Raw genomic sequence first — 25,004 nt, 5'->3', positions numbered from 1 at the left:
AGTGAATTAAAACAGGATGGTTATACATTATAAGAGAAGAAAATACAATAAAGTACCATTTATTATGGCAATGTAAAGCAAGCACTAACAACTTAAGACATTACCACTTACAGCTCCTATGCGAGGCAGTGAGCCTCAGAATAATCTGAGCACAGCACATAACAGACAGGTTCAGAACAATCTTCTAGTCATTATTTACAGGAAAATAGACACATACATTTTTAAACAATTTTCTTTAACATATTAAAAAATACTATAGCTACAGTCTCCTTAAAGTTTAGAAAAACATACATTTCTTTTTTAAATAAAAAAAAAAATAATTACCTCATCTTTACATATCAGATAAACATGATATTTATAATGATGGAGTGAATGATATAAAGAATATAACTGTATTTTCTCTGGATCAACAGCAAACTCCTATAATAAGAAAACAGTTTATAGATTTATTTCATGGAGCATCTGAGCTAAGAATGCTTTTATGAAAATACTAAGTCAAAGTCTCAATGGAAATCTTAAAAGTGACTTGTATAGCTAGATATTAGCTTGTATTAACAAGCTATTATTAACAAGAGGCTAATTCAAAATAAGAATTTAAATTGTATTTTTAAATCTTCACTTTTTCCCAAATATATATACTACTTCAAAATATAACCATTATAGAAAAGTTTAAACAGTAAAAATACAAGATGACTTATAAAGTAAAAGAATCCTATAATCTCTTGGTTCAGAGATATACAAAGTTAACAAACACAAGTTAAGTATTTTTCCATGTCTTCCCCATGTATAACATACATTAACACTAATTTTGTAATGGAAGGGAATCATACTATATATATTGTTCTGTAACTACATTTTTATAACTTTTTTAACTTAACTAAAACATGGATATCTATTTATTACATACACCATCCCGCAATATAAGTTAAATGAAGGCAGGGATTTTTGACCAGTTTTTACTATTGTATTCCTAGTACTTAGAACTGTATTTGACACACTATAGACACTAAAAAAAATTTTTTGTTGAAAGAATGAATGAATCTCTCTCTTCTTTTTCTAAAAAGGCATTAATTTAGACCATGCTTGAAAATGAATGAATTCCAGTTTTAGTAATTTTGCAGGTATGCAATCAACACTGAATCTTATGGAATGTGTGCACACTCATTTATCTGTATGCATCTGTATCCAGTAACCAAAAGAACTATATAAAAATATAAAATACAAGCATGGGATGATTCCTTGCTTACTAGCCTATTTAAAAAATCTGTGAGCACGTACTATATGCCAGATACTATGCTAGGCAATGGAGAAAAACAAAGAATAAGACTGAGTCCCTGCTCCTTAGGCGAGAGCTGCTCATTCCTACCTGAAAAAATATAGTAAAATATTTGCTTGTTTCAATGTTTTAAGTAGGAATTATGTTAACAATTGGAAGAGGTATAATTACATCAATCAATATATACTTACTTGTGCAGATTTAGTGGTTGTTTTAGAAGTCCTTAGAGTTTTCTTATTATAAGCTTTGCCATTCATTTTGATTTTAGAAATAGCAGATCCCCCACTTTTGGCTTTAGAGTCTCGAGTAATTACTGTTAGTTCAGGAAAACTTTCCAAAGCATTCTTTAAAATAAAGCAAAAATAATTGACATCATAAGAAAAAGAATCTACACCACTTACGATATACAAAATAAACACACACGAGGTGTTAAACATGGCCAAATTTTTTGTAGCTCCTCCCATCCAGATGGGAATCTAACTGGACTTATTGTGGTGATCATTTTGCAATATATACAAATATTGAATCATGTTATACACCTGAAACTAATATAATGTTGTATGCAATTACATTTCAATAATAAAAAAAAAAAAGTGGAATCTATTTCCCCAGGCCTTGAATCTGGGTCAACCTTATGACACGCTTTAACCAACAGTATGTGACTCCTGAACGAGGCAGAAAGTTCTTTGTAATAATGCCTTTCTGGCTTCAAGGTAGGGAAAAGAAGGACACATATAGATGCTTTTAACTTATGATGGGGTTATGTTCTGATAAACCTATGCTAAGTTGAAAATATTGTCAGTCGAAAATGCATTTAATACTACACTACAGAGCACTGTTGTGTACTCTTGTGATTGTGAGGCTGATGGGGAGCTGTGGCTCCCTGCTGCTGCCCTGCATCACAAGAGAGATTCATACCGTATATTGTAGCCCAAGAAAAGATCAAAATTCAAATTTCAAAGTACAGCTTCTACTGAATTCATATCACTTTTAAACCATCTTAAAGAAATTAAGCCTAACTATTGTAAAGTTATTTAAGGTTCTTCAAAGCTCCACCAAATGAATCACTGTTAATACTCTGAAACTTGGCGAAGCCTGGATAAAGGAGAGAACAGAGGGAAATAAGAAGCACTGTAATGTTCCTCTAGCTTCACCACTTCTCTTGCTTTTTTTGACTATAGGAAAAGCAGGTAAGAAGTAAGAGTGTAAAAGAGTTAGATGAGTTTTCTGACCACAATGATATACTAAGTAGTTATCACCGAAAATCTAGTGGCCATATGGCAGAACCAGTTCGTCCATTCTTTAAAAGCCACTGGCATACAAAAATAAAAATTTAAAAAAAAGCCACTGGCATATTTATGCCCTTACCTACTTGGCAAATCATCCTGACATGAAAAGCTACAAACAATAACTGAATGATATTTGTAGCTAAATTTAACTAGTTTGAATAGTTTTTAAAATGTAAGCTACTAATATCATTTAATATTTTGATACTAAAAGGGTTCAAGTGCTCCCATTATATTTACCCCCCCTTCTATTTATTATACAGAATGTAGTTTTCATTTGATAAAATCAGCTGTTTTATAAACACTTAGAACTTTCAAAGCCACTCTTTGCCAAACCCCGTGTGAGTTCCAAAGCACCTGGTACTGTGACCCCAACAACAGTGCATTTTGAAACAGATAACCTAATGTTTATAGATATAAATGTAGGAGGGAACTATTATTTCATTTAATAGACACAGTAGAATTTTTGGGATTTCCTACCAGAGTGAGCTATCATTAATTTCTAGCTTCATTCTCTTAGATTACTTGTGCTTTTCTATACATAGGTTTCACAGAAAAATATAGATCATTAACTTCTCAAGACTTTACGATTCCTAAAATTACCAGGATCATCATGGGAAGTGGTGTTAATTATTTCTAAAGAATGGAAAGTATTTTATAATCTGTTTGTAATACTTTATATCAAATCATTCTAAATTTTAGTGCTGTGTGTGTACTGTGGCTTAGAAATGCAAACTGCTATAAATGAAAATTATCAAAATTAACTATAATTTCAAAATTTAAAATTGTGGGTTTTTTTCTGTGAAAATAAGAATATCAAAACCAATTTTTTACTTATATTGCATAAGCTTTAATACAAGTTAGTAGAGAACTCGTTTGGCATTTTTTTAAATGGTTAGCCAAAACTGGTCATTATTAAGATTTAATAAATCTTCAGAAAACAGACATCTAAGAGTATTGTTTTGTTTCTAGAAAACATGGTATTTCATTTGAAGACAGCAGTTAAGTGGAAAATACTTGATTAGGACTCAGTAGACCAAATTCTTAGTAATGGGCTTCTCACCAGCTTCTGACATTATTTTTCCTCTACAAGTGCATGTCAGTGAAGACTGTAGGACTACTAGTAGAGTTTGGTGTCAGTTAACTTTGAACTCAGTCTCAGAGCCTTAATTTTCACCTAGCTAAAACGAAGTCAATTTTCACTTTTATGTGTTCAGATAAAACAGGGATGTGAAAAAACTATACAAATTACCCAAAGGAGTTTAAAACTTAAGTCCACACAGAAACCTGCACATGGATGTGTATAGTAGCTTTACTGATAATTGTCAGGATTAGGAAGCAACCAATATATCCTTCAGTAGGTGAATAAACTGGTACATTCAGACAATGGAATATTCTTCAGTGCTAAAGAGAAATGAACTATTAAGCTATGAAAGGACATGGCAGTACCTTAAATGCACATTACTAGGTGAAAGAAAGCCATCTTGAAAGGCTACATACTGCACAGTTTCAACTACATGACATTCTGGAAAAGGTAAGACGGAAACTAAAAATATCAGTGGTTGCCAGAGGTGGTGGGTGGCAGGGGTAATGAATCTCACCAGAGCAGAGGATTTTTAGGGCAGTGAAACTGCTCTCTATAATACTGTAATAGTAGATACATGTCTTATACATTTGTCCAAACCCATAAAATGTACACCAACATAATGTAAACTATGGACTTTGGGTTATAATGAGATGTCAGTATATGTTCATCAATATTAAAAAAAATGTACCATTCTGGTGGGTGATGTTGATAACTGGAGAAGTTGTTCATGTGTGGGGACAGGGGGCATATGGGAACTCAATTTTGCTGGGAATGTAAAACTTCTATAAAAAATAAACTCTATTAATAAAAAGAAAAGCTATACAAATAGGCAAAAAAACTTCTAGGGTAGACAGACTCAAATGCTTCTGGATGTTGTATGTTATACTCTGAGTAAGAAAAGCTGGAGACTTTTTGACAACTAGCTTTTGTGATCAATTTTCTGAGTTTAGATTAGCTTACTGTTGTTTTATATTCCTGTTAACACCCAAAACAACTTATAGTGGCAAGATATATTAACAGATATAATTATATATATCGCCTACCATTATGTGAGGATTAATTTTCCCTCAGATATTGGGTAAATCAGGCAAGTAAAGGGAATTTTGATGACTGTGCTAAGAGGAGGCCAATTTTAACTATAGATGAAATGTGAAAAAACTGAAAAGGTTTAAAAGTAAAAGAGACTGGAATACAATGGTAGTTTAAAGGAAGTATTTTTGAAAACATTTGGGAATTATTATATAGAAGGAATACTAGCTAAATAGAAAAGCCTGAAAAATGAATTTAAGCAGAGAAAAGCAAACAATCAACATTAAGAATATGCTTAATAAAAAAGACAAGCTAAAGAGACTCATAATGAATAAAAATCAAATTTTTATTGGGTAGGAAATTTTATAAAATGGAGGATGGCTTTCACAAATTTTCCTTCCTATTATATTTAAGACTCTGACTGCCACTAAGTTTGCTACTAAATCATCTGAAGGAAAATACCTTGAATGACTGATCCAAATGAAGATTCAAAAGAAGTCTTTTTCGGTTATCATTCAGCATGCTATCTATTTTTTTCATATGAGGCAAAAGTAGCTCATCTAAAACAAGATAAAAATTTATTGTAACAGGATAAACTATCAACAGAAAAACTTGTTAAAATCCAACTTTTTCTCAAAACGTTAATATATTAAGACATTAAATTAACTGGCTTTGTAAAGTACTACTTTTAAAAAATAGGACATGAAGTTTTCTGAACAAAATTGAACTTGAAAATCAGGTTTACAATAGCCAAGTGAGAAAGCAGCAGCATAGTATGACAGGATCAAAAGTCCTAGGTTTTACCCATCTCTGCCACTGGAATTGATTGAAGGCAGCGATGTGGCCACTGGGAAAGCTAATTTCTCCAGACCCCATTTACCATCTGAACAATAATAACAGTTCTACAACTATTATAAGTCTTTCTAACATTATAAAATTTTATAAAATATTGAGTATGATATTCTTGATTCACTGTAGTATGGGGCAAAGAAAAAGTAGGGGAAGGCCCTGGCCTGGTGGCTCAGTTGATTGGAGTGTCATCTAGTACACCAGAGGGCTATGGGCTCAATTCCCGGTCAGGGCATATGCCTAGGTTGCCAGTTCGATGCTGCTCTCTATCTTCCTCTCTCTCTCAAAAAAACAACAACAACAACAACAACAAAAAATTTTTTTTAAAGTAGGGGAAGAAAAATTATCAAAATCCAGTTTTAAAAACACAAGAGTCAACATAGTTATTTTTGAAAAAAGAATAAAAGTATAATAAAGATCCTATCCAAAACTTTCTGCTTTCTTTTTCACCTCTCTGAAACTTTAAGGTCTTTTAAGAAAAGCACCTTCAGAGTGTAAGTTAATTACTTTAGGCGCTGTTATTAAATATTTTGGGTTATTAGACCATTTTTTTCTTTCTTTTTTTTAAATCCTCACGGAAGGATATGTTTTTATTGTTTTTTTTTAGAGAGGGAGGGGGAAAAACACTGATGTAAGAGAGAAACATCAATCAGTTGCATCCCGTATAGTCACCAATGGGGGATGAACCCGAAACTGGGTATATGCCCTGACTGGGATTTGAACATGAAACCTCTTGCTATGCGGGACCACGCTCTAGCTAACCCAGCTACCCAGCAATGGCAAAATGATTTCTTAATGACATGTTTTATTACACTAATTACCTTTAATGACCTTTCTGAAAATATATTTGTAATCCTTAGGATCTAGTTACTAATTTCAGAGCTGAATAAAACCACTCTTTATATATAAACAACTTTTAAATATTTGTGGATTATTTTAAAATATAACCATTAAAATCTTTCCCCCTTATTCCACTTATATTAAATGGAGAAAAATCAGAAAACAATAAGCAACAGAAAAAAAGAATTTAAAATACAACTATCTAGAAATGACCACTGCTAAAAAGTATATTTTATGATGCAAGGAGTTTTGATTGAGTGAAACACTTAATGGCAAAAATGCCAACCTGGGGAATTAACTATTGGGTTTTAATCATGGCTCATCTACCACTAACTTGTTCTATAACTTTAGGAAATAATTTACTCCCTTTGAACCTTAGTCTACCAAATAAATGTCTTAGACTAGATAATCTCTGACTCCAAATGACTGACATACAGATTACTATCTCTGAATATATGGTCAAAAAGCAATGGACCAGAAATTAGAAGACACTGGATTTTAATCCTTTCTCTGCTACTTGCGAGAGTGGGCCTTTAGGCAAGTCACTTTGCCTTCAAGCCTCACTGTTTTCGTCTACCAAAATGGATGTTCAAGTTGTTCTGGGACTGAAATGAAATAACATGTCAAAGTATGTGGAAATAATAAAATGATAGGTATTACTGCACTGCTGTTGGAATATCTTACTACTATCTTTTGACCTTATACCCATTCAATTCGTTTTGATATAAGGGTAATGAAAACTGGCTCTTGAACCCTTTCATTCCTTCTTTTAATCGTCCCTGGTAAAGGCTAAAGTAGCTGAACGCTGAATACCGGTGAGCAACATTAGCTATGTGAATTGAAAATGTATTTCATGTATCAATTTCATCCCCATTTTACTATAAGAAAAAATTACTAAAGGAAGAGTATAAAGGAATAATATTAATGAATATAACCCAATGCATATACACTTTTACTACTAATAGATTTGAAAATAATTACTCTGTGCTGTATCTTTTACTGGACACAAATATACAGTTTAATTTTATACCATTATCTGATTGATCTTTCCAATTATTATTGGTATCTGGATGTTTCATATAATACAGATATTTAGTGAAATATGAGGATGATAAAGATTCTAGTACTAAAAAAAACTATTGGGTAGTTACATAATTTTCCCATGAGTAGAAATCAATAAAAATATACCTAATATAAAGTTGTTCAAATATTCAGACAATTTATGAAAGAATATTACCATTTTACAGAATATATATGTATGTCATGGACAAAGTATAGGTATATATTACAAAAGCCATATATTAAACACATAACTAAAAGGCAAGAATAAAAAAGATCCAGAAAGTACTACCAAGAAAGTACTACTTAGAGGACTGTACCATTGCTCTTCTCTAAGGCTTGCATTGTGTCAGGATCCAAAGCAATGCTAACAAGCAATTCCATGTAACTCTTAAAGGTCTCCTTCATTGCTCGTGTGTTCAAGAACCGAGTGACAAAGGGAGCGGGAGGATCAAATTCTGGGAGGGAGAAAGGATGAAACATTAAATATTCCTTCCTGACAACTTTAAAAACACTTTCTCCAAAACAAGACCCTGTGAGCAGATGGAAGGTTATAAATAAAATTTCTCAAATTACAGTGGTTCTTCCCCTTTGCCTTTAAAAACATCTGGGTGAGAGAATCTCAAAGCTGGTTTGTACATCTCAAGTGCCAGAAAGCTTTTAAAACAAAACAAAAGATTGCTAGACTTATTAAAATACGATCTTTTGATGGGACTGGTAGTTGCAGTGAAGCTTAAATATTATACTTTACAAAATGTTCCCAGAATTTGGGAACATCCGTCCCATTGGAACCTATTTCTCCTCCCTGGGTCACACCACTGACATCAGCTGCTAGGTCTAAAAGAATGACTGACAGACACAGTATGCCTATTCAGACTTGGGTATTTAGCAGACATTTTCTTAAAAATTAGGGAAGTGAATCTGTCACTTCAAGGAAAACAACAGTATTTGTTGTCAATAATAAAATTTGAGGTTTCAAGTGAAAATTAGAATTCTGGAAAACTTATATCTGCCACTGTCCCAATACTTAAAGACTTCATCAATGAGAACAGTGGTGGTATTAATAAAAGTTATTTTTGATACTATAAAAATGTGTGACCTAGCCCGGCCAGCGTGGCTCAGCAGTTGAGCATCAACCTATGATCCAGGAGATTGAGGTTTGATTCCCGGTCCAGGTCACATGCCCAGGTTGCAGGCTCGATCCCCAGTGTGGGGCATACAGGAGGCAGCTGGTCAATGACTGTCTCATCATTGATGTCTCTCTCTCTCTCCCCCCCTTCCTCTCTCTGAAATCAATAAAGATGTATTAAAAAAAAAAAAAAAAAAAAAAGGTGTGACCTAAATGGAAGAGCTAAAACCATAAAACTTTTACAAGAAAATACAGGAGTAAATATTCATGACCTGGGATTTGGCAATGGATTCTAAATATGACAATGAATGCATGAAAAATAAAAATTAAATTGGCTTCATTTAAATTTCAAATTTTGTACATTAAAGGACATTCTAAAAAAAGTGAAATGTCAACCTACAAATTGGAAGAAAATGTTTTCAAATCATGTATCTGATAAGGGTTTAATGTCTAGAATACATAAAAAAAAACAACTCGAGAACAAAAGGAAAAATGACCCAATTTAAAAATGGGCAAAGGATCTGAATAGACATTTCTGCAAAGATAAGTAAATGGCAAGTATTGGTGAGGATGTGAATAAATTGGACCCCCCATGCACTGCTGGTAGGAATGTAAAATGGTGCAACGACGGCAGAAAACAACAGTTCGGTGTTTCCTCAAAAATCTAATCATACAATTATCACATGACTCAGCAATTCCACTCCTAGGTATATACCCCAAAGAACTGAAAACAAGGACACAAATATATATTTGTATACCAATGTTCACTGAAGCATTATTTATAATAGCCAAAAGGCAGAAACAATCCAAGTGTCCATCAATAGATTTCAAAATGAACATATAGTGGATAAACTTACAATGGATCAGTATTCCACCATAAAAAGGAATGAAGTTCTAATACATGCTATAATATGGATGAACCTTGAAGACACTATGCTAAATGAAATAAAACAGATATGCTTATATGAGATATTTAGAATAGGCAAATTCATGAAGACAGAAAATAGAAATTATCAGCAGCTGGGAGAAGGGTAGTTATTGCTTAATAGTTACAAAGCTTCTGTTTGGGGTGATGAAAGTTTTGAGAATAGTTGTGATAGTTGCATAAAACTGTGAATATAATTAATGCTACTGAATTGTACACTTAAAAATGGTTAAAATGGCAAATTTTGTTATATTTTACCACAATTTTTTTAAATATGAAAAAAATGAAATAGAATGTGTACATCAATGAGCAAACAAGTATTTTCACATCATCAATGAACATTATAAAAATCACTCTTGAATGAAAGATACATTTAGATTTTAATGTAACAAGCATGAAAAGTTGAAGAAACTACTACTTGTCAAGTTTAGCAAATAAAAATTTCCTTGAGTAGCAAATAAAAATATCCAGAGTTAACTGAAAAGGTAATTAAAATACTCCTCCCTGTCCCAACTACTTATCTATGTAAAGTTGGGTTTTCTTCATACACTTTAACCAAAATAATATATAGTAACAAACTGAATGTAGAAGCAAATATGAAAATGCTACTCTTCTAAATACTGTTAACTTAGGAAAATACAGTTGTTCAAAAACTTATGTTAATATCTAATGAATCTATTTTAAATAAATATTTTTTAAATTTGTTTTAATTGATATTTGGTAATATCATAGACATAGTCCACAAAAACCTAAGTGTTTTGGAATCCTTAATATATTTGAAGATTATAAAGAAGTTTTGAAACAAATAGGTTGGAAACCATCAGCCTATAAATTTATATTTATTATTAATATTTGCCTTCTTTTTAAGAAGTACTAAAAATGTTTGCCTAACTTGAAGTGACACACTAAATCCCCTAAAACTAAATAAACACTTAATTTTCAGCATCATTGCTCCTCCCCATTTATGCAGAAAATGTAATTAAGGTATTCATTTCACAGAGAACTCACCCTCATCATCGCTAGTACTAGAATGGATCTCTGGAGATGAGTCAGATGGGGATGATGAAAATTCTTCTTTCCATTTCTTCCGTTTCTTTGGTGGTGGCTCAGCCTTTACTTTTAGCTGTTTACCTTTGGGTTTCATGGAAGGGGCTTTTGTAGTTGTTGTTTTTGGTGTTGGAGGATCAGAAGTTTTGCTGCTATTAGTAGGCTTAGCCTGAACAGTTCTGCAATGTTATAAACAGATTTCATTAACACACTGAAATCTTATCAAATTAAAATAATTTAGACCCCCTCAAAATGAGAAACACTAGAGAACAACAGTTTAACTACCTCAACAATACCTCCAAAATGAAGTCCAAATCTTATACATCTCCAAGATGATCCCTCCAAATTCTTTTGAAATGTGTTCTTTACTGACATTCAGTATTCAGTTATTAAAGGACTAATAACTCAGTCCCTATTTCTATTTCTTCACTACCCCCTCCCTTTATGAATTCATTTCCCCAAGTACGAGGCTATACAGCAGATGATCAATGGGCTTTGGAAAGGAGTGCATGATAAACCCTTGATAGCCACATCTAGCTGTGAACATCAGAAACTCTCAGGTGGTGCAGATTTTGATGTGGAGACCCAAATGCACCTATCCTAGAGCCCCCCTCAAGAAGATATGCTATATGCTAGTTCTAAAGATCTGAATGGATCAAATTCCCTTATAAAAATAAGGTGGGCTGTTTCCAATAAGTTGGAATTTTAATTAAACTAGACCTTCCTAGCACTAGATTGAGAATAACTAGTTACATCTCCTTTCCCATACAGACCACAGGGGTCAGTTAGCTGGGTCAGTTATCTTCCAGATGCATGCTCCAGACAACTCAGAGTTACATTAATATAATGTTAATTCTATTGTACACTTGCTTAGTAATATACAGGTCTTAGAGGGGTTTTTTTTCCCTCAAAATTTATTTCATTTTAAATTTGACACACCATTATCATTTTCATTTTATGTGTAAAAAAGGTTGTCTTACTCTAGGTCACAAAAAGCTGGACTCACACCTTGACTCCAAATTCTTTTTTTCTCTCACTACACTAGGTTGACACCAAAAGGACTCAGAGAAAGAAAAGGGTACCCATCCCACCACAAACAGCCATGAGCTTTATAATTCCTGTCTCATTACTTCAAAAGAGATCAATTATTACCTACAGCATTGACTTTTTAGACTTGTACATAATGAAGAAAAAAAAAATCAGTCTCTTTAATTGATGCAATTCTTTGTACAAGATATCACTAATAATAAGCCTTCCAATAATTACTACATAGAAATATTACATAAAAAAATAAATACCTGCTAGTTTGTGAAGGCTTACTTCTCGGCTTTTTGGAACACACTCTGACATATTCCTTTTTGTTTGTGTTCTCAATGAACTTCACATATATCCTTTTGTATTTACTCTTTGCATCTCCAAAATATCCAAGGTACTAAGGAAAAAAACCCACTTTGAATTACATAATTATACATTCAGTACATAGAATATTACTTTGTCAGCTTGACTGTCACATAACCATGCTTCAGGTTTTTCAAAATGCATCTTTTGCCAGGCTAATTTCACCCTCAATAAAAACGATCCTAGGCTCATTCTTAACTGCAGGCCCATACATCAAAGCAATCTCATTTGGCTAATCAGATGCTTGCTTACTCAATGCTATTTAACAAGTACATAAGCACAAAAGAATAATCTCTGCAAATCTGGTAAATCAGGATATTTGACTGGCAGAATAATCAACTGAGCCGGACAATGTGGCTCAGTGGTTGAGCACTGACCCACGATCCAGGAGATCGTGGTTCGATTCCTGGTCAGGACACATGCCTGGGTTTTGGGGGCGTGTAGGAGGCAGCCGATCAATGATTCTCTCATCATTGATGTTTCTCTCTCTCTCTCTCCCTTCCTCTCTCTGAAATCAATAAAAATATATTTTTTAAAAAAAGAAAAAGAGTTTCTGACCCATCTGAACTCTTCATAGACTAACACTAATTCCCTTCCTTTAGTAAAACAAAACAAAACAAAACAAAAACAAAAACACCCAAAAAGGTTGAGCAAGAGTATAGAGTGATTTAATTTTAAGTAGCTGGTATTTATACATTAACTTTATTTTAAAATCAGACCATCAAGCTGCCCTCTTAGTGCAGTAGGCAGCGCGTCAGTCTCATAAAATCAGACCATCAGAGTATCATATACAGGTATGCCTAGTTTTACTGCACTTCACAGATACTGCGTCATTTTTACAAATTGAAGGCAAAACCTTCCATCAGCAAAAAGATTATGACTTGCTTTATTGTGGTGGTCTGGAACTGAACCTGCAATATCTCCGAGGTATGCCTGTACTTTATCATTCATATTTTATGCATATTAGAAATGCTCAATATAAAATATGTTTAAATTTAAATCATTCTATATTTTCTCCAGGATCACTGTCAAAAAAAGGAAGGCTAACATACACAAGCATTTTGCTTACACTGTTTGTAGCAGCAAATTCTCTTTGCCCATCTCGAATTTCAGGAACAAACTTCTGTAATAAAGCTTTTTGTACTTTCCAAATAGCTGGTGGTTCTTTTCCTGTTTTTAAAGCCTCCTGTAATAAGCAGAATTAATTACATTTACAAACACTAGCAAAATATTCTAAATGTATAGAATCTTAGAGTTAAAAGGAATCTCAAAAACCTATCTAGCTCAACCTTTTATCTTTTACCTAGCTGAACTTTTATAATAATTCTTATAAGCTGGCTATTCAGTCTCTGCTTAAATTCTTCCAGAAATAGCGAGCACACCAACATGCAAAGTAGCCCAATACCCTTTTGTATAGCTATTGGAAAATTTTTCTCTGATAATACTGTCATATATTATTTATGCAACTTTATAACAGTATATACATATTCAAAAAGACTAGAAACAAATATGTTAAAATAATAACAACAGTTAATTGTGAATGGAAGTAACAGAGATCTCATTTGAATTTTGTACTCATTGTACTTTTCAATGCCATTCCTCTCCGCCCCAATTAAAAAATAAAACCAAAGCAAGCAAACAGAAACTGGAACATAGATGTTCTTAAACAGATAAAATTTTCTTGTATGAAACTGTAACATCCTAGTCATGGTTCTATAATGTGAAATTATGAAAATAAGTCTAATTCTACTTTTACATTATATTCCTGTTATTTTCTTTAAACTTTAAAATTAGTCACTTTCTCAAACTCCTAACAATATATAATTAGTTGGGAGCCTTGAAAAAAATTAACATTTCAAAACTGTTCTAATCACTAGTACAAAAATGCAATATATTGAATAGTCAGAAATACATAAAACTCAGATATCAGTTCAAATTATTTTAAACTACTTTCTTTTATACAATATCTGATATATACTAGTGATTTTATTATTTAACAATTACAACAGAGTAATTGTGAAATTGTAACTTTTTGCAATTCAAGATAGATGCATGCTATTGAAGTCATCATGAAGGCTGTCACAGTGCATTCCCACTAAAGTATAACCTTTACACTTTTTAACAGTCGCATCACCTTGAAAGTCTCTATGTCTTCTATCTTTACCACAAACTCATCACGCTCTCTGTATTGGCCTTCTCCTCCACTTTCTGTGTTCTCATCATCGGTAAGACCTTCTATGGCAACAGTGTCTTGTCCTTTTGCAAACTGGTTTGAAGGAAGACCATCAAGTTCGATGGGCTTTGGGAGTTCTGTAGAGCTTTTGTTTTCCAGGATATTTACTGCAGATGAAGTAGAGTAGAGAGGTTCTTGCTTAATTGCACCCACAGTGGTAGAGGAAGTAGTAGCAATACCAGTAGTATTGGCAGTTAGGCTAGTAGTTGCCACCTGTAGGGCTTCTGTAATTAGATCAAGCAAATGCAAATAAATGATACAAATAATTAAACATAACAGTTTAAAAAGAAACAATGATTTTTGCCATCAAATTATCTGAAACAATCAAAACTGCAGTAAGAAATTAAAGAATAGTTGTTAATTTTCAATAACCAAAGTGGTGAGAATTACAGATTGGGAGTCTCCACTGACCTACAGGGACCTAAGAGTCCACTTAAGTAGCATAAAGATATTTTAAAAAGAATGGAGACACAAAAGTAATGCAAGGTAAGTAGGGGTCAGCTGACCAAAGCTGTGAAAAATAACTAGAAGAAAAGCCGACTGGATGTGGGAAAGGAAAACAGAACTCCTGAAATGTTTTTCATCAGCACTAGAAGCTATAGAAATAAAAAGATTATAAAGTGGTAATATGAAAAACTGTGTGCTAACAAATAACTTAGACAAAATGGACAAACTTCCTAGAGTGAAGGAAACTAACAAAATGGACTCAAGAAGAAACTGAATATCTGAAAGACCATTTGAACCGGTGCGCCACAAGAATTTTGAAGACATGTAGTACCTGACTGTTTAGTCAGGGGCACCAGCCTCTTTCCCCTTAGAGTGTCAAATTAAAAAATGACAACAGCCAGCATAACAACAGCCGCCCAGTGTGAATGAATCAAAATTATACCTATTTTTTTTGTTCAGATCAGCAAAAAATGTAATTTTTGGTGTGCTGCGGAATTTTAGTAATTAGTTTATGTGTGCCATGAGATGAAAAAGATTGGAAATAGCTGGACTAGACTAATAACAAAGAGAATAAAAGAAATTTAAAAACATCCCATGAAGATAAGCACAGACCTAAATGGGTTCACAGGTGGGTTCTCCCAACAGTTTAATAAGAATTAATACCAATCCATCATAAACTCCAAAAAATAGGAGGAAATACTTCCAAACTCATTTTATGAGACTAGTATTATTTCAATACCTAAACCAGACAAAAATACCATGAAAAAACTGTAGACCAGTATCCCTTATGAATATAAACACAAAAATCTTCAACAAAAGATGAGAAAATCCACCAACATATAAGAACGACCCAAGTGGGTTTTATCCTACGAAAGCATGCTGTTTCACATCTGAAAATCAATCAATCAATCAATCATATTACTATAACAAAGGACGACAGAAACCAAAGGATCATCTCAATGGGCACAGAAGCAGCATTTGGTAAAATTCAGTATCATGTATAAACACTTCCATGATAAAAACATAACCTAAAAATAGAAGGGAACTTCTTCAACCTGATAAATGGCATCTATCTATAAAACACTCACAGCTGCCCAGCCGGGCCTGGCTCAGCAGCTGAGCGTCGACCTAGGATCCAGGCGATCGAGGTTCGATTCCCGGTCAGGGCACATGCCCGGGTTGTGGGCTCGATCAATGAATCTCATCATTGATGTTTCTCTCTCTCTCTCTCCCTCTCCTTTCCTCTCTCTGAAATCAATAAAGATATATTAAAAAAAACAAAACCACAAAAAACAAAAACACCCACAGCTAACATCACACTTAATGGTAAAAAACTCGATGCTTCCCCCTAAGATGGATGTCTGAAGAAATAAAACTACCAGGCATACCTTGTTTTATTGTTCTTTGCTTTTTTGTGCTTCCCAGATACATTTTTACAAATTGAACCTAATCATGTTAGTAGCCCATACTATAGAATTTTACCCTACTGAAATATATTTTTATGCTACTTTAACTATACTATCACACTTTTCTGCCTCAAAAAGGTATATAAATGGGAATTGATTTTTAATGTCTTTTGACCAGGAGGCTCTAAATATTAAACATTTCTAACATTATAATAATTATACAGTAGATCCAAGTTAGTGTTTTTTCAAATTTAATGTAAAAAGAATGTAAATGTAAAAATAATTAAGTGTAAAAAGAATGCTTCTTTTGGGTAGATGTAGCATTTTAAGATTTATGGATCCATGAGTGAATATTACTTATTGATACTGGTTTTATAATTGATTTTACTTCTGTCCATTTTTATTGATATAAGAACTCAGAAATCTTGTCTAAATAATGGATGAATGAAAGAACAAAAGAAACTTTATTATGACAATGTCACTTAATTTTGAAAATACTTTCTAAGTAATATGGTAAAACAAATCACATAACTACCTATGAACAAAAACAGAGATACTGCCACCAGCAGACCCTCAGAGAAGGAAATTGTAAAGGCCATGTTTTAGTAATAAGCAATGTAATCCCAAAGAGAAGATACAGGGTGCAAGAAAGAATGAAAGGCAACATGGGGAATATACAAGTAAATATAAACAATTACTATTTAAAACACTATTAATAATGTCTTGTTGAGTATTAGAAAACAAAGTAGTACATGGTAACATTAAATGGAGTTCTAATGTTCAGAAGTCTTTATGTTATCCAGGAGGAGATTAAGATATTAACAGATTTTGAGAAGCTGAAAATATATACTGTAATTCTATAACCAGGAAAAGAACAGAAATATTTCATCAAAATAATCGGTGGGGGGGAGTAGGAAAAGGTAGGAATGAAACAAGGGTGACCACGTACTGCCGATTACTGAAACAGAGTGATGAATACATTGGTTTAACTATACCAATCTTTGTACTTTTGTTTATGTTTGAAAATTTCCATAATTAAAAGTTAAGCAATACTTTTTAAAAAAGAATGTATAACTTCCAAATTGGTAGAAGAAAAAAATGTATCAGTACTGTATGATGCCCTTTATATGAGTTTTAAAACAAGCCAAGACAAAAATATAGTGCTTAGGGACACATACACAGGTGGTAAAATAATAGAAGCAAAGAAGTGATTACCATCCATCTCAGACAGAGGTTAATTCTAGAGGTTATGAGTTGGGTTTAATTTAATACTCTATTTTTGTGCTTTCTTGCTTTCTAATGCATAGCATTTACATCATAAGTTTTCTTCTTTGCCTCACATTCTTGGCTTATCCCACTGGTTGTAAAATACAATGCTCCACTGTCCTTTCTAAGTACAAGTAGTTTGTCACTTCTGGTTTCTTTTTTAAGCCAAGAGCTGTTTAGAAGAAGTTATAACAAGTTATTTATGAGTTTTTAAATAAAAAGTTATTTTTATTTCTTTATACCTTTTTTCTTTCTGCTATTCTTTTATGAAATTACTGCACTGTGGTCAGGGAATATGGCCTAAATAATGTCTGCATTTTCAAATTTGTGGAAATTTTTATTTGTGTTTTCCGTATGTGTGTTATAAATATGTGAGTTTTATTTCATAAGGAAAAAATACTCTGACAGAAAGAAAAGAGAGATACAGAAAAATAGACTAACTATGCTAACAACAACAATAAAATTAGTAAAGCAATACTAAAAACAAGTGGAAAATTAAATGGAAAAAGAGATTTTTTTATGATAAAAGGAAATTTAACTGTACTAAATTTTATGCACCTGATTACATAAGTTCAAAACATATCAAGTAGACAGAATTAGATAAATAGTTAAACACAGTTGGAAACTTTAACACACCTTTTTCAGGAATCAACAGATCAAGCAATCTAAAAACAAATAAGGATAGGGAGGATTTAAAAAACCTTTTTGTTATTAAAAATTTCAAACACACACAAGTAGAAAAGAGAATACAAACCTTCAAGTACCATAACCCGGTGGTAACAACTACAGACATTGTGCTATACTTCTTTCATCTATCCATTCCTCACACATTTGATTTTTGCTGGGATACTTAACAGCAAATTCTAGACCTGTCATTTAGCTCCAATGCTGTTAGTTAGCTCCATATACAGACATTTTCTTATATAACCTAATGCCATTTACTACATTAAACAAAAAATAAAAAGGCATAAAGGATCTAAACAATATTGCCAAATGAAATCTATTACCACTTGTTGCTCAGGGGGTTTATAAAAGCTGACCCTTTAGCTAGCGTCTAATAACATGATCATACAGTTAAAACGCAGACATTATTTGCGCCACATTCCCTTGATCACAGTACAACCGGGCCACAAATTAGGAATAAAAGAGTCCCCAACAATGAGACCTACTAAGAAACGGGAAAACCCCCACCATTCTTTAATAATTTTTGGGTTAAAAAGGAAATCAAAACCATAATGACAAACCATTTAGAAAGGACAGTGAGAGCATTACAAATTGAAACCAAAGGGGTAGAGCCAGAGTGTGGCGCAAAGAAGAAACCTAACACTTTAATGCCAGTAGTTAGAAAGCAAGCAAGTAGAAAAATGAACTAAGTATTAAACTCAAGAAGCCAAAGAGAGAATATTAATTGAACCCGGGGAAAATTAGGAAAAAGAACTGATAAAAGCAGAAATTAAGACAAGGTGAGTAAAAAATGGTAACAGGAGAAAGAAAAAGTACATTGGTTTCTTGAAAAGTTCACAGACTGACAGATCAACAAAAAGATTCAAATAATCATTTGGAGCAAGAAAGAACAAACATAACTAAAGAAATAGAGAATAAAAACTTATGAGGAAGCCCTAACCAGGTAGCTCAGTTGGTTAGAGCATCGTCCCCATACACCAAGGTTGCAGGTTCGATCTCTGGTCAGGGCACATACAAGTATCAATTTATGCAATAAATGCATAAGTAAGTGGAACAACAAATAGATGTTTCTCTCTCTTTCCCCCCTTCCTCTCTCTCTAAAATTAATCAATAAAAAAACTTTTTTAAATAAAAAGAAAATTGAATGATCATTTCAACAGACAAGAGTGGGGCAAGAGAGTAACATGTGGAAAAGGAGAACTTTTACATATTATTTCTCTTTCTTCCCATTAAGCACCAAGTATTTCAAAGCAGAGAAGTAACAATCAGTTTTCCTTTTTTACAAAGACCAATCTGATGATAATGTGGAGGATGGACTGGTGTAGAAACTGATGGGAAGAATTCTAATGAGAAGTCTGTTGCAATAACCCCATCCAGAGATGAGTTCTTCATCTGTAATACTTTCAACAATAAAGATAAATTTAAAAAAAAGAAAAAAGAGATACGTTCTTGCAGATGAGGTAGCAATGGGGATTGTAAAGAGAATTTCAAAGACATAATAGTAAGGATTGGGTTGATGGTGGTGATTTTAACTAAAAATGAGATAATAACAGATCTGGAAGAAGCTAATTTTAGACACATATTTTAGAACAGAAATCACAAAAGGTTTGTCCTAGGAATTCAAGAATTAGAATAGTAATTGCAAAGCACTCTGAATTGGGCTACAGGAGTATAAAATCTTACTAGTATTAGCCATATCCATAATGGCTTTGACTGGCACACTGGCTTTCCATTATGCTAATTTCCCTGTTCAACAAAATAAGAATTCTTTAGAAATATACTAGCTGATAGTTATGCTAATAGATTATTTGGGATACCATTTGTTTCATGTCACTTTGGTAGTTAAAGGTAGTCTCAAATCCAGAAAGAAGCTAAGTACATACATCACCAAACAAGGTTTAACTCTTGAAGCACCACTCAGTTTACACAAGAGCTAGGCTCTAGAACCAGGCAAACTTGAGTTCAGAATCCAGCTCTGCCACTTACTAGCTGTATGAGCCTGGGCAATTCATTTACTGTTATATTATCTGTATATTGGATGTAACAATGCATATCTCCCACCATTTCTACTAGTTCTTGGCACAGAGATGGTAACTATTTTTATTGTTTTAAATATTTTTTCCTTAGTATATTCCTTAAAATAGTAACATTTATACTAGTCAATTATTTACATAAGGCAGTGCTTCTTAAAACAGTTCTAAATGTTTGGTTAACTACAGAACCAAAGATCTGGTGAAACACATAACCAGAGATTTGGACACAGTATCTGGAGCCAGCAGAAAATCTTAATGTATATGCTGCATACAATATAACCATATTCAATAGTAAAATGTTAATCTTTGGGTAAAATTGGCATACTAGGAAAACATGTCAGTTTATACTATAACAGAGCCCTCAATATAATGCCTCATATCCATAAGCCACCTCAAGATGTCTCAGATTAGACAAGTCTGGATAGCATACCATGTAAGTTAGGTTGCATGTGGTAAAAAGCCAAGGAAAAAACAGAACAACTCCACCAAAAACACAGAACTTTCTTAGTCAAGGAACATTAAAAAAAAAAAAAAGTCCTTAAGATACCTACCTATGCATTTTGTCCTGAAAACTTATTTTCAGACCTGCTTCAAGTGAAGAAAGCTTAAAAGCCAGAAAAATAATAGTGGAAAGCCATAATTATGAATCAAAAATTTCAAACTTTACCTGTTTTCTTTTTTTTATCAGAAGTAGCATCCAAAGTAGTTAAGGTAGTAGAGGTGCTTTTATAAACATCATGACTGAGTGCTCCGGGATCATCTTCATCAGAAGAAAATGAGGATAAATGTTCCAAGTTTTTAAGCTCATTATCAACTTTTTCTGATGGACTGTTACCCCCCGTTTCAGACACTGACGGTGTGGGTGTTGTAGATGAAGTCTTTGGAAATGGTGGGGGACAAAATGTACGAACCACCTGGGTCCCTGGTCGTCTAGTCCTGTTAGGCATTCGGACAGCAAGAGTGGAAAACTGCTGCTTGGGCCCAGATTTCAAAAAATCTAAGAAAGAGGCAATAAATCCTGTTTTGACTTCTGGTTGTTTTTCCTCTACTTCTTTGATCTTCTGTCTCATTTTTTCTTGATGCTGATAAACATCATGACAGCCTTCTGAGGGAGGAGGAGTATATGGCAAATATGTATCTGTTCCCCTTGGGTTCTGGCGTTTGCCTTGGACAGGTCTTTTCAGCTGTTTCTGATTACTGTTGTCTTCCTCTTTAGTTTGCCCTTTCCCTTTAGTTTTTTTCTTCTGAAGGTTAAAATGCATTATATCCTGGTTTTCTTCTTCAACCTTGACATTGACTGCCTCCCCAGGCTGGGCCATGGCCAACAGTGCAAGTGCACTCCTTGTCGGGTTCACTGACGTACCACTGTCATCACCCCCTAAGGTGAATTCACTCTCTGATGCAGCACTCTCTCCACTAATACTTCTACTACTAGAAACAAACTCTTGGTTCCTGTTATTATTTAATGAACTATCAACAGGAACTTCACAATCATCTTCAGATTCATGATTGGTAGCAGGCTGTTTCTTGAATGGGCCAGAACTTTGCTCCTGGACTTCATGATTTGGTCCAGCCACTGGTGAAGTTAGTTTAGATGTTTTATTTGGACCAGATGTTTCAATGTGCTGTTGATCAAGAGTCATTTTTGACTGAAGGGTAGGTACTGGTGAAAGGTTTATTGTAACTTGACTTCCATTTAAGGAAATAGCATTTATATTCTGTGGCTTTCCTACTGTAGCTGTTACAGAGTTAAAATTTGAACTCACATGCCCAACATCTAATGACTGCTGAAAATGAGATTTAGAATCACCATCTTCAACAGTCGGAATGGTTTCATTTGAAGTTGACTTGGAAAAATCAGAAGGTGTAACCCCACAAGCTACTGCTGTAGCTGCCAAGATATCATCCACATTTGATAAAATATTTCTTTCATCACTGAGAAGAATTGCCTCTGGGAAACATATTGATCCAAGGGAAACAAAATGGTTCTTTGAATCATGTTGATTTGTTTCACTAAAATGGCCCTTTGTTGCTATATGTTGTTGTAAAGGTTTTGAAGACTCAGACAGGTCTATTTTCATAATTTCGGAATTCTGAGTGTGGAGTTGCTGCTGAGAATGATCACCATTGCTCTGAATAATATGACCATCCATTTGAAGAAAAGGATGCACTATTTGTTGAGGACTCGGAACACGCTGTACTTGTAAAGATGCCTTTACTTGTCCTAAACCTGCTTGCAGTATTGACTGCTGAAGAATTTGTAAATCACAAGCAGAATCTAAAAGGATCTGTGTATTAGGAAGAGTTGCCTGATGGCCATGCCCTAAAGAATGATTTGGAATTTGAATCTGAGACGAGGCATTAATTATTTGATCATGCTGCTCCTGGACTTTGGCTTCATGTACCTTATGCATAAGAGAGTGCTGCTGGTTTAGGTCTTTAGTATTCAACCCTATTTGTGGGGTTTGCATTAAATCGGTTGCCTTCTTAATATCAAGGGTTGCTGCATTATTGACTTGGCCAATTTGTTGGTTAAGCTGTGTCACTGAACCAACCATACTTTCTTCTTTTTTTGAACCTTGTAGAGCAATCCCAACAACCTGATCTTCAAGATGAGAATTACTTCTGATTACGCTGTGAGAATATCTGTCATCTGCCTTTGACTCCTTATAAGCTGATTCTTGAACATTAATTTCCCCATCAGATAGCCTTTGGGTTGATGACTCAAGAGATACTTGTGGCTGTAACACCTGTAACTCTTGCATTGGAAATTCATCTTCTTGCTTTGAAGATGTATACACATTTGAGTCAAGTTTTCTTTCAGCATAAGATTTTGGATCAGGGGAAGGTATGTTATTCTGTAATGTCTGACAATGAGTAGAGGATGTAAAAGATGATGACTGGACGGCAGGCAAGAATTTTTGGGACTGGGGAGATGATGGCCCTTGAGCTTGAGCATTTTGGGAAGAATGCATAGAAATATAATTCTGGCTTGTGCTAGAATCTGGCAAACTCTGAGCCCGAGAGGCAGAAGAGTAAGAAAGAGAAGAAGCTGTTAAGGTTAGGGACTGCCCTGACGCATAGCTTTCTGAAGGACTAACAACTGCCAAAACTTGTGATTGAGATGAATAATTAACCTGTGTCTGGCTAGCTGGTGATAAACCCTGAGAATGACCAGATGAATAACTTTGAGACTGGCTAACTGAAGATAGATCTCTTGTTTGAGCAGGGTAATTCTCGTTTGTAACTGAGGATAATACATCTTGCTGATTAGAATAATTAAGTGTCTGATTTTCAGAAGTTATAGCCTGAGATGAGCCAGAAAAAGTCAATGTTTTATATAAAGATGGCAACTTTTCAACTTTGCTGGACCTATAAACCTGTGAATGAACGATAGATGGCACATTATGTGGTTGTACTAAACCATAATTTTGTGACTGACTGACTGATAAAAGGCTTGGTAGTTGCGCTGTAGAATATATTTGTGCTTGGCCTGATATTACAGAACTCTGGTTATGTAAAGGTTTGGAATAGCTTAGTGTTTGCACAGGAGGAATTATACTTTGAGGTTTTGGGGTCTTAGTTGATGTGAGTGGTTGTTTTGTAGAACAGCTTTTCACTACTGTAGTGGAAGGAGGATACCCTGATGATGGAATTGCAGGTGAGTAAGACTGAGCAAGTTCCACTGAGACCTGGGAGGTCTTCTGCTGCAATCCTCCATTGCTCGCCTGAGAGGACTCTCCAATTGGGCTACAGGATAAAGATGACTGCCTGCTTGTTTCCTGAAAATTATCTACACTTGCATTTGATAGATAACTATGTAAGGAATGCTGTGAACCAGTCAATTGTGCCTGAATAGACTGGGTACCTGAAGGCCGCTGATGGTGTTTAATAACACTACATTCTCGAAGAAGAGCTCTTTCAATGGAAGCAGTAGAATTAGTAAAGAGAGTTGAACTGTAGGCTTGAGGAGTTTGCTGGGTACTCCCAAGTGCTGAAGGCAACAAACTGAACTGAGGTTGTAAAAGATGGGGTGCAGACTCTTGAGCTGAGCGATATGTTGAGGACTGAGGTGGTATGCTGTTACTTAACACAGAACTGCCCAGGCGCTCAAATGTCAAAGCAGTTGGAACAGTTCCCTGGGAAGTTTTGATTTGTAGCAAAGGGTCATGAGGATTTAAAATCCCATTTGATGTAGTGTTAAAAGTTGAATCCTGAAGCACCAAAGGTGAGGTGGTAGCAAAGTTTCTATTGCTGAAGGTGGTGGGATGCTGATAAACAGAGAGGGCAGAAGGTGGAAGTGTTCCAGTGGTTGGCAAAGATCCAGTAACAAACAGCTCAGTTGCTGCTGAGGAATGCATACCTATGAAGAGAAAACACGATGATATTTATGCAATTACTGCACTATGTATATATATATTTTTTCATAGTAGATACTTATATAACCTTCGAACTATTAAAACTTCTGTAAGACTGACAAACTCTACATGTAAATTCTGAAAATTACATTTCAAATAGCTAGCTTTTTCTTAAAGCAGAAATAAAATTACAGGTATCAGCAACTCATACCTTTGTTATATAAATATGAGTTTATATATAGTTAGACAAGGCCAATTAAGAAACCAGCAAAAATAAGCCCTGTCCAGGGAGCTTAGTTGGTTAGAGTATCATCCCAATATGCCAAGGTTGTGGGTTTGATCCCTGGTCAGGGCACATACAAGAAGCAACCAATGAATGCATAAATAAGTGGAACAACAAACTGATGTCTCTCTCTCTCTCTCTCTCTCTCAAATCAATCAATATATAAAAATAAAATTAAAAAATAGTAAAAATGTGTATAATCTCTAGTGATTAATTTACCCAATGCAAAATACCAAAATCCCAGGGAACTGCTCCAACTGCAAAATACCAATGGACAAACTATAATATTAATAACATTAAAATTGAAACTAAATTGCCTACATTTAACATGATGAATAAATCTCACAATTACGCTAAGGTTAATACTGC

At 34.1% G+C, this 25,004-nt stretch overlaps 1 protein-coding gene across 3 annotated transcripts in view; it reads right to left on the bottom strand.

Moving 5' to 3' along the window:
* The window catches only part of QSER1 (glutamine and serine rich 1), a gene marked incomplete at its 5' end in the record, with an annotated part of 42,670 nt that overhangs the window by 4,417 nt on the left and 13,249 nt on the right, over positions 1-25,004 (bottom strand). For 2 of the 3 annotated variants that reach the window (XM_081153076.1, XM_081153074.1), the window contains 9 exons: positions 325-420; positions 1,468-1,620; positions 5,141-5,238; positions 7,747-7,884; positions 10,489-10,706; positions 11,826-11,959; positions 12,995-13,111; positions 14,060-14,382; positions 20,662-24,357. In XM_081153076.1, coding sequence (XP_081009202.1) covers positions 325-420; positions 1,468-1,620; positions 5,141-5,238; positions 7,747-7,884; positions 10,489-10,706; positions 11,826-11,959; positions 12,995-13,111; positions 14,060-14,382; positions 20,662-24,357 — 4,973 coding nt within the window. The remainder of the gene's footprint in view (positions 1-324; positions 421-1,467; positions 1,621-5,140; positions 5,239-7,746; positions 7,885-10,488; positions 10,707-11,825; positions 11,960-12,994; positions 13,112-14,059; positions 14,383-20,661; positions 24,358-25,004) is intronic. The other variant, XM_081153075.1, reaches the window with a different exon arrangement.

The sequence above is a fragment of the Miniopterus schreibersii genome, assembly GCF_964146895.1.
Source record: "Miniopterus schreibersii genome assembly, chromosome: 12".
Lineage (NCBI taxonomy): Eukaryota > Metazoa > Chordata > Mammalia > Chiroptera > Miniopteridae > Miniopterus > Miniopterus schreibersii.
This window is presented reverse-complemented; position numbering and strand designations above follow the sequence as displayed.